This window comes from Hipposideros armiger, unplaced genomic scaffold, assembly GCF_001890085.2.
Source record: "Hipposideros armiger isolate ML-2016 unplaced genomic scaffold, ASM189008v1 scaffold_780, whole genome shotgun sequence".
In the NCBI taxonomy this organism is placed as follows: Eukaryota; Metazoa; Chordata; class Mammalia; order Chiroptera; family Hipposideridae; genus Hipposideros; species Hipposideros armiger.
In genome coordinates, this window is record NW_017732130.1 from 518275 (window position 1) to 528543 (window position 10269).

The 10269-nt window shown below is 35.4% G+C and overlaps 1 protein-coding gene across 6 annotated transcripts in view; it reads left to right on the forward strand.

The window, feature by feature from the left end:
* Positions 1 to 10269, forward strand: part of NOX4 (NADPH oxidase 4) — a 200480-nt gene that overhangs the window by 122601 nt on the left and 67610 nt on the right. For all 6 annotated transcript variants that reach the window (XM_019628309.1, XM_019628307.1, XM_019628308.1 and 3 more), the window contains one exon: positions 4898 to 4958. In XM_019628309.1, the coding sequence (XP_019483854.1) occupies positions 4898 to 4958 (61 nt within the window). The remainder of the gene's footprint in view (positions 1 to 4897; positions 4959 to 10269) is intronic.

Below are 10269 nucleotides of genomic sequence, written 5' to 3' on the forward strand. Positions count from 1 at the left end.
AGAGACAGAGAGGGAGAGGGAGGGAGGGAGAGAGAGAGAGGATGTCAGAGGTCAGGGTGGCTAGAATACACTATGAAAAAGGAAGAATGGTAGGAGATATCAGAGAAGTCCTGGGGACACAGATTATGTGGGGTTTAGAGGACATTGCCAGGGCTTTGGCTTTTACTTTAAGTCAGGAGGGAGCCACTGGAAGGTTCTGGATAGAGGAATGACATGATCTAGCTTACCTTTTAGCAAGGTCATTCTGGCTGCTATGTTAAGATCAGATGAAGGGAAGCAAGCAGGGGCAGAAGCAGGGAGACCGGTTAGGGGGCTGTTATGGGCATGCAGTTGAGGTGTGATGATGGCTTGGGTGGTGACAGTGGAGCTGGTGAGAGGTATCAGATTCTTAACATATTTTAAAGTTAGAGTTAACAGGATTTCTTTATACACCGGGTATGGAATGTGAAAGAAATGGAAGAGTCAAGCTTATTGTCAAAGATTTTGGTCTGATCAACTGGAGCTGCATTAACTGAGATAGGGAAGGCTCTGGGGAGAGCAAGTTCTGATGAGATCTGTAGAGCTGTTTTGGGTAGGTAAATTTTAGATGGCACTTAATGTGCTTTTTAAAAATGTTTGCCGAGGAAATGAATGACATGTCAGCCCTACTTTCCACTGTACCAGTTTTTGCTGCATCTGAAGCCCTTTTGGTCTCACCACTACTTGTCTTTGGGTTTGTGGAGTAGTTAGTTGCCTGGCTTGAGATTGGAGTGGGGTGAATCTAGGGGTCAAATTATCCCATATACAGATATGAACAGTTCTTTTTTTTTTTAATCATGAGCCCAACCCCAGCTCTCTTCTATTATCCCTGAGACCTAAGATTTACCAATGCTGTGAGACAACGATGGGCTTGCTTCTCAAGGTGATCCTTTTTTTTAACATAATGGATTTCAGCTTTGTATGTTTTTTTTCAGTCAGTTTTCAAACCACTGTCTCATCCACATTTCACCTTTCAAAATTTGTTGATACCTCTCTATTGTTTTTAGCACTCCCCATGTCACCTTTGTTACTGTGGTTTGTATTTTTATTTCTTTAAACTGTCATTTGAGTACTTTGATTTTTTGAGGGAGTTGAGATAAATTCACACATTTCATCAAAGTTAGTAAAAATCCATTTACATACTCCTCCAGGATCTTCCTGTTTAATACTGAGTATATTGTCATCGTGCAAATATACAACTAAGCACTGTTTTTTTCCATCAAATAAACAAGTAAACATTAAAATATTATATTTGTCAAAATATTTAGAGTCATGATACTACATTAATTATGATGGATTCTATGCTTTTGGCTCATTATCTCTTCTCTTACTTTTAGAACAATCTTCATTTGTGAAATTACAGGAGCTCCTAGTATTGTCTGTTGAACATTTTGGGTACTCAATCCATATTTATTGAATGTATGAATAAATTACACAAAATTAAAGAGGTAGACTATAATAAAGGGCATAAAACTCAAATAATTTGGGTATTTAGAGAAGTGAGGAATTTTCATGACAGAGAAAATAAGGATTTCTTCATGAAAGTGGTGGCATTTGAAAGGCCTTAAAGAATTCTAGGGTTCAATATAAGAAATGGGAATTAAGTCATTCTAAATGAGTAAACTGGTAAGTGGGGAAATGAAAGGACTGGAAAATGTGTTAGTTGATCCATGTTGGTTTAACTGGATTAGAGTGAATCGAGGAGGAACATGGAATATAAAGTTGGAAAGAGTTTGGAACAGATGTGATTGGCCATAGGCTATGGGAAAAAAAAAAGATTGTGGGTGTTTTTGCCTATGGAGACTCAAAAGGTGAATCAATAGGGTATTGCTGTGATCAGACACTTTCTTTGTTAAGACTATTTGAAAGGACTTGAAAGTTGATTAAATGCTGGCAGGAAGAGAAATACCCGATATTACTCTGAGACTTGAGCCTCTGTTCTGATAAGGACGTGGAAGGTCTATGTCCAGACATATGGGAATGAGAAGGGAAAGATAACTCGGGAAGAAAGATAACAGATATTTTAAATATATTACATTTAGAGTTAATTTCAGGTGGCAATGTCTTGCAGGAATAGAAAATGTGAAACTAGAGCTTTGGAAGAGTTTAAAGATCTGACAATAATGGTTAAAGAACATTATGTTCTGTGATCATTATCTCTGGTTTAATAAATTTAAAAACAAACACATCGTGGCTTTTAAATTTCTTTTCCATGTTGAATAAATCCTTGTGCAGTGACATCATTTTTACATTTAGCTCCCAAATGTAAGATGATTACATAATATCTGTTTATATTTTTGTCAGACTGTTATAAAAGTATTAGTCTTTTGAGCACATTAAAAAACCAAAACCATAATGAGCAAATGGTTTGAAGGAAAAAGTTATTTTCATTAAACTGGTGATATGTATTCTGGTACTTATATTAAGGTCAACATGAGCCAAACTCCATTTCCTTCATCTAGGAAATTTAAGTGAGGCTAAAGAAAGACTCAGCAATGTTTTGTTTTGTTTTTTAAAGATTTTTATTGGGGAATTGGGGGAAGGAGAACAGACAAGTTGCTGTCCTTTTGTTCTTCAGTCTAGTTGTGGAGGACGTTGCTTCACTGGCCCATGTTGGCACCATCATTGCACTCTTCCTGGGCGAGGCAGATCAGTCGCTGGCTTCTGGACAGCCGCTCACTGCAGCTGCTGGCCGCTCACGCTGGCTGCTGGCTACACACGGTAGCCCATGGCAACCCACTGCAGCAGGGACTGCAGCCCACGCTGTTGCCGGTGACTCACAGCAGCCCAGCTTCAGGTTGAGCTGTTGTTCAGCATCTTAGCTGTGGAGGGCAGTGTCACTGGCCCTAATATGTGGGATCTGAACCAGGGCCCTCTGGCATCCCAAGCCAGCTCTTAACCAACACGCCACTCAGCAGGCCCTCAGCAATGGTTTAATGTTTACTTTTAAAATGTCTTAAATTATAAACATTACAAAGGCTAATAATAAATTTTTAAAAATTGATGTATATGAAATTTCTCATTTTCTCTGTCTTCAGTTTTACTTATCAGAAGTTAATAGAGTATTATATATTCTTTTCAACCTTTCTATATATATATTTCTACATATAGAAAAAAACACCAATATCTGTTTTTATTTTAATAATGGGAATTTAACTACACATTATTTTGCAGCTTTTTTAACTGAAAAATTGTCATAAGCATATTTCTTTATTAATGTTCTAGAAAAAACAAGATAGCCATAGATATCAATACTTTACTATTTCTTCCTTTGAGAAGTTTTCTAAACACTCTTAAAAAGATAGTGAAAATAACATTAAAGAACCACTACACCGTACTTTAAGCAACATTAGCGAATCTGACCATTATTTGTACAGAGTCACGAAAGTGTGATTCTAAGATCTTCAGTCACTGTTTCGAACCACACATGCTGAAGCCATTTGTGTTTTGTTCTGTGTAGGCCCTCTTCAAATTTGTGGTGATATGATTGGGCAAAGACTATGTAAAAATCTAATTCCTAGCTAGTTTGAGGAAGTATCAATAACTTATAAAGCCATCATTCCCAAGAGTATGAGAGAAACAATATTGTGTTTTATCTATTCAAAACCAGATCAGCCTTAAAAGCTATACTGATGCATTTGGCCAGCTCTTAAAGAGGAAGGTTTATAGTCTCATATAAGACCAGAGATGATGTTAAACATCATATGTAATTACCTTTTATAATAGCTGCACTGAAAAAATACAGAGAGATATGAGTACTTGGCAAAAATGTATGTTTTCCTTCAGAATACATTATGAGTTTAGTCAAGCCAGATGCACACTCAGTAACACAAAGACAAATCTTTTTGCTCCCTATTCTGATATCTTCTTGGCTTAGATCTTTTCATAACCTAACACAATAAGGTAAACATCAGCAACATGTGGACAATCAGATTGGCAGCTTGGAATGCTGTTGAGATACTTGCTTTCTGCAAACTTCAACTTTTACTGAATAGAGGCTCTGGCCAGCCTTAAGTAGTATGAAGTAAAAATGGCGGGTGTTTTTTACAGATCACACAATCTTATTTGGAGATTTACTAGTGACAAACCTGATTAATGTCAGAGTTATTAAAAGACCAGAATTTAAATGAAATAATTAAATGTTAGTCATAATTATAAATGAACTACAGTAATAACTTGGTCTGTGAGCATAATTCGTTCCGGAAACAAGCTACTCGTATTGCAAGACATCACTCGTTTACCAAGTTAAAATGTATTATTAGGTTGGTGCAAAAGTAATTGCAGTTTTTACCATTACAAGTAATGGCAAAAATCACTATTACTTTTGCACCAACCTAATAGAAATGTTTGCTTATCTTGCGGAATACTCGCAAACCAAGTTACTCGCAACCCAAGGCTTTACTGTATTTTAATAGTGTAAATAATATTTAAATTATATTTTTATTTTTCCTGGAATTTGTTAGGATATGAGGTATACAATAATATCTGGAAAGAAAAAGACACTAAAATTACCAGTCTCCATTTTTTCCTTTGTGGTTCAAAGCTGTGTCCTCTTAAATATTTTAACTCAAAAGATATTTCAGCAAGATTTGTAGTTTGATGTAAAATACTAGCAGTTTTACACTATGTATATTATATTGTTTTATATAAATACTTATGGGTATTATGGGTATACTATAGAGAAATGTATATTGTCATATTGACTGGTTGTGATTGCTTTTCTTCTTCTACTAATGAAGATCTATATACATTTATAGTCCATTCCTTCTTATTTTCTGTTGATTTTGGAGATTTGCTATGAGAATAGAAGTTGTAATTCAAGCATACCTGGAAATACATAATTATTATTCAGAATTGATTCTAGTATTTATTTTTTTAGTGTCCTACTGAAACCAAAGCAACATTTGGGGTCCACCTTAAAATAGTAGGAGACTGGACAGGTATGTAGAACATAGAGTTTTAAGATTCGTGCTTTGAAAATAATGGGTCATGCAATAATTTGATTGTGTTTAAGTAGCGGAATTACCAGCATGTGTATAAATGTGTATATGTTCTCAAACTTGTTTGTTTTCTTTCTTCACTTGTACAGTTTTGACATTTATGTTGTCTTCTTACAAGATGCATTTTAAGAATTAGAATATCTTGCATATTAGTAATTATTAATCATATATTCACTGTGTTTGTAAATCAAAGGTTTCTGCCTACTTGTCAGAGGTACTGGCAATAGTGGGAACACTAATATGTGTTTTTTAGAAAACATGATTTTAAAATTTCAAAATAATTTGCACTTGGGATTGATATCACAAACATCTTCCAGTTCTTGCATGATTTTTCGTGTGGTGTTATTAACGCCACAACATGTTTGGAATAGTGGTCATTTTTAATAGCAGGTCTATTGGTGATAATATTTTACTTATTTATTCAATAAATACTTTTTTATTATCTGAGAGGATGTCTTAAGAGTTGTGAGTAAATAAAAGAAACATTATTCATTCTTACATTGCCTTGACCCAGCAGAGTGACGGACAAGTGAGTGTTCAGTAAATGTTAGCTTGTTGTTGGGTCATTTAGGTTGATTACTCAGAGGAAAAGATGCAAGAATAAACATGAATGCAAATGTAAGTAAAAGTAATTTTTAATTGAGTGCTAAACTAGGATTTTGTTTGTGAAAAGTACAGGGAATCAGTAAAAGGCACAATCAATGTAGTCTAGGGCTATAAGAGAAACTTCACAGAGAAGATGGAATTTGAGCTGAAACTTGAAAATAAGGCAAATGAGCAGGGAATGATTAAACCATGTTTAAGAAGGGTGAGTCAATCAGCCTAGCAGAAACAAAGATATTATTCTAGGGAGTTGTATAGAAAAGCCATTTAGGGTCAGCTTGGTGAAGATCTTTAATGACTTGACAAGACAACAGAATAACTTCAAAATGCTATGGAACTTTTAAAGGATTTGCAACATCATAATGAAAGTAGTATTAATAACTTGCTAGTTGGATTGATTAGAATCAAGGGATGACTTATTGGTGCCAGAAGGCAGAGAAGAGGAGTTGGTGGAGGAGTGGAGATGGAAACTGGGGAATAGAAAAAGTGGATCTGTAAACACAGGTTGAGAAGTTAACATTGGAAAGGAGGAACTAATTCCTGTTAAAATCAGGAAAGGACAAGATATTGTATAATAAGAAAGAAATATTTTAGGAAGAAGGACCATTGAAAGAGCTGTATCATACAGTTGAAAAGTAAAAGTATAAAATACTTTGTGTTTAGGAAAGGCATCCAGCTTGGAATTGGAGACATGAAGAAAAGGGAAACAAAATATGCAGTGTAGGATCTCATGGGCAAACAATAAAATTAATCAAAAGATCTTTGAGCAGTAATGACCTATTGGAATCATGAAAAATCAGGCTTAAATAGATATTGTTCATGTGATAGTATTCAAAAGAGACATGGTAGTTCATTGTTAGAAAAACACTGATGTGGTATGGAAATAGTAATTCTCATGATAACTAGTTTATATAATAACAATTGTTTTGCACCGTTTGACAAGTAAAGAATGAATGAAGCTCTTCTCTAGTAAGAATCTCAATATAGTAAGAATTAACTTCAGTAATGAAATCTAATTGACAGAATTCTACATCTATAAGCACAATGAAGATATAATTTAATTCATCAGAGTAAGCAGAAACTTCATGATGGTTTATTACGAGCGATTATTACTGAGCTTCTTCATCAAGTTATTTTCTATTGTCAGTAATTCATTAAAATAACTTATCATTGATTTTAATCTTCTCTATTAGGAACACCTAATAGTTCTAATTATATCCTCCTATTTTATGTACTATGCCATTGAGGGAGAAGCAAGATCATTCTGCTCACAGATAAGTTCCAATCAGATGCTTTTCAACCAATGAACCTTGTTGGTTGTTGACTTCAAATGTTTGTTGATTTGGAAAAGAAAAAAAAAAAAGTCAGCCATTCATGCAGAGAACACCTAAATAATTCTATCACTGTCTGGCAGCTGAGTTAAAAAACAAGCAAAGAAACAAACAAAAAGACGGTTTAGCTGTTTTAAAACAATGGAATTATAATTATAAAGGAAACATGGGAACATTATTCCTGAGATCAAGGATCACTGGTTTTTATTTTGGAAAAATTGATGAAAACTCCATATTAAGAACAGTAGGTATTGAAAATACCAAAGAGATGCTTAAGAATTTGAATATCAGAGGTTTACTTTTTCATACTGGCTTAGAGATATTTTACAGTGACTTTTTCTTCCCTGAAATATGAAATATGTTCTGCGTGGGCAAGTTTAAGGAACAGGTTTAAGAGCCCCCCCCCCCCCCCCAGTGCATGACTTTTCGAAGGCTAATTAACTACACCCAACTGTGGAGTGTCCGAAGAGCAGATGAAACAGCTATATAGAACAGGAAAAGGAGACACTAAAGTTTCTTGTATTTGTTGTCTTGTTTTTTATTTTGCCCAGGCTTCTAGTTGCATCTGCTAAGTGTGTGAAAGGCTCATGAAAGTTTAGAAGACACTTCAAACCTCTTAAAAACAATTCAGGTTTTTCCGTGAAATGAGGCTAGTAGAGAAGGGTGAAGTGAATTACCCAAGTAGACTTCTCTTTGAATTGAATTAATATTTTGTTGCTCTTCTAGAATCAGCCATGCTTTCCAATTTGAAATATCGGGTTGTTGGAAAAGTCATGACATATTTTTTCTATGTTTTTCATTGCAAAAATGCATCATGGCTTTTCTGACAACCCAATATATGGTCACAAATTGTATATTGGCTTAATTGTCATTCTAACTCTCCAAAATGTCTTATTTTCTTTATAGATATCATTACTATTGAATAATGTCAGCGAAATGTTACACCATTGATTATTTTTTAGTGGTCTAAATAGCAGCTTACTGTAGAGAGATCTGAGTTGTACTACAAAAGCATTATTAACCTAATATCCACATGTATTTAATTTAAACGTTTTTGTCATTGTTCCATGAAATAATTAGTGGATTGACAATAACTGGATAAACATGCAACAAAGGGCTCACTGTATGTATCACATAAGAGGTTTCCCTTAAATCTTGGGTATCAATGGCCATATTGTCTATTGTCAAGTCTTACCACAAACAGAACATAAGGTTAACCTAAAAGTTTAAAAGTAGGAAAGCAAGGCCATATAATATCATGGATTTGCCTTGATCAAATTATTACGGGAGTCTCAGTTCTTCTTGCTAACACTGAAGAATCAAAGGTCAGCAAGCAGGGTTTATTAGATATACATCCTCAGGGAAGAGAACGGGCCTAGACAAGATAGGAGAGAGGGGCCAGCATCCGGTATTAGTGATATTTGTGATAAGCTCTCTTCCCTGAGAAGGGCCTAGCCAAGGTGGGGGAGGAGAGAGAGGGAGAAGGAGAGGGAGAGGGAGAGGGAGAGAGAAAGGGGGAGAGAGCGAGGGCCAGAGAGCTCGAAGGCCAGAGAGAGAGAGAGCCCTTGTCCTGAGGACTTATAGTTTGCTGGGTGGGGTGAAGGAGTTACATATTGAATTGGTGGGAAAAGTTGGTACATGGTCTTCCATGGGAGGGCATGACCTCCTAAGATGGGTGGAGTCTGTTGACTCAGATCCTTATCTTGCTCCAGTTCACCTCTTGTCATCTGTTGTTGTAGAAACAGATACGTGGCTGGAGGCAGTTAATCAAAGCTAGTTATGAGCTGCTTCTGTAGGCACTATGGACCCCCTCCCACCCCTCCTCCTTCTCCTACATAGTCTAACTTCTACCTAACAAAATAACACATTGCTATTCACAGTGCAAGTCATCTTAGGTAGAGCTTTAGTTAAAGACTGAACTAAAAAAGAGGTGATAACTCTCTCTCTACTCTATTTACTTCTGTATCACTGTATTAGCCAGGCATGTTTCATGCGTCATCTAGCTGATTGTTTATGAAAAGATTAAAACCGAATATGTGCAATGTATTTAAAGTTTATTTTTCCATTTTGGGGAACTCGTTGTAAGTCAGATGTTGACCACACTAAATTGTAATAATGTTATTATTTATAATGACAACATATGTTGGAAGAATTGTGGCATCCACCTCATTACTGTTTATATCTATGAACGGCTTTTGGTTCCTGCAAACAAGTAAAAACATAAAAGTACTCATACTGAATACTGAGCTCATTTTCAAGGACATGGCAAAAGAGGAGACCTAAATTAAGTCTGAGCATGCTGACTTCTTTGAAGAACACAAATTGTATTTGAATATATGAAACATTATAGGTTTTACATAATTCATATTCACACAGTGTAAACTTTAGTCTCAACCCATAATAAATACAGATTATCAATCTCACCATCTACAAAGGAGTGACTAGAAATACTATTTTTGTTGCTATGACTAGCAAATTACTCATTTGTGGAAGATAACACTGTTATTTTGGCTAATAATCAAGTGTTTATTAAATACCTTCCATGTGCTAGATTCTTTACTAGTTTCTGGAGCTACAGCATAGAGCAAAATAGAAAAGGTCCCTGTTCTTATAGAGACTGTATTCTATCAGTAGAGACCTCCAATAAACAAACAAAAAACAAATCAATAATGTGTTAGACAGTGATAAGTACTATGTAAAAAAATAAAGAAAGGTAAGGGACTAAGAGTCAGGAAGGCTGGTAGTGCTATTTTAGTTAGGGTGTTCAGTTACAGACTTTTGGAACAGACATGTAAGTGGGTGAAGGAATAAGTCAGGTGGATTTCAGGAAGAAGCATGTTTAGGCTAAGGAAACAAGTGCAAAGTCCCTATCACTTTTTTCTTTTTACTTTTCTCTTTTAATTTTTTTTTTACATTTTATTTTTTATTTTTTAGGATTGCTTTGGATAATCCAGGAACAGCAAGGAGGCCAGTGGGGCTGGAATATAGACAGTGAGGGGGATGGTAGCAGGAAATGAAATTAAAGAGGCGAGTGGGGTATCAGGCACTATAAACTATAGGAGGACTTGAATTTTAATCTGATTGATATAAAAGACATGGTTTTGAAGTCTACATGTGAATGATTATTCATTTTCTTCTAATATGTACTACCTGGTGGTTGGCAGGGTGAGATTATTTTTATTTTTATTTACTTTTTTTTTTTTTTAAAGATTTTTATTGGGGAATTGGAGGAAGGGGAACAGACAAGTTGCTGTCTTTTTGTTCTTCAGTCTAGTTGTGGAGGACGTTGCTTCACTGGCCCAAGTTGGCACCATCAT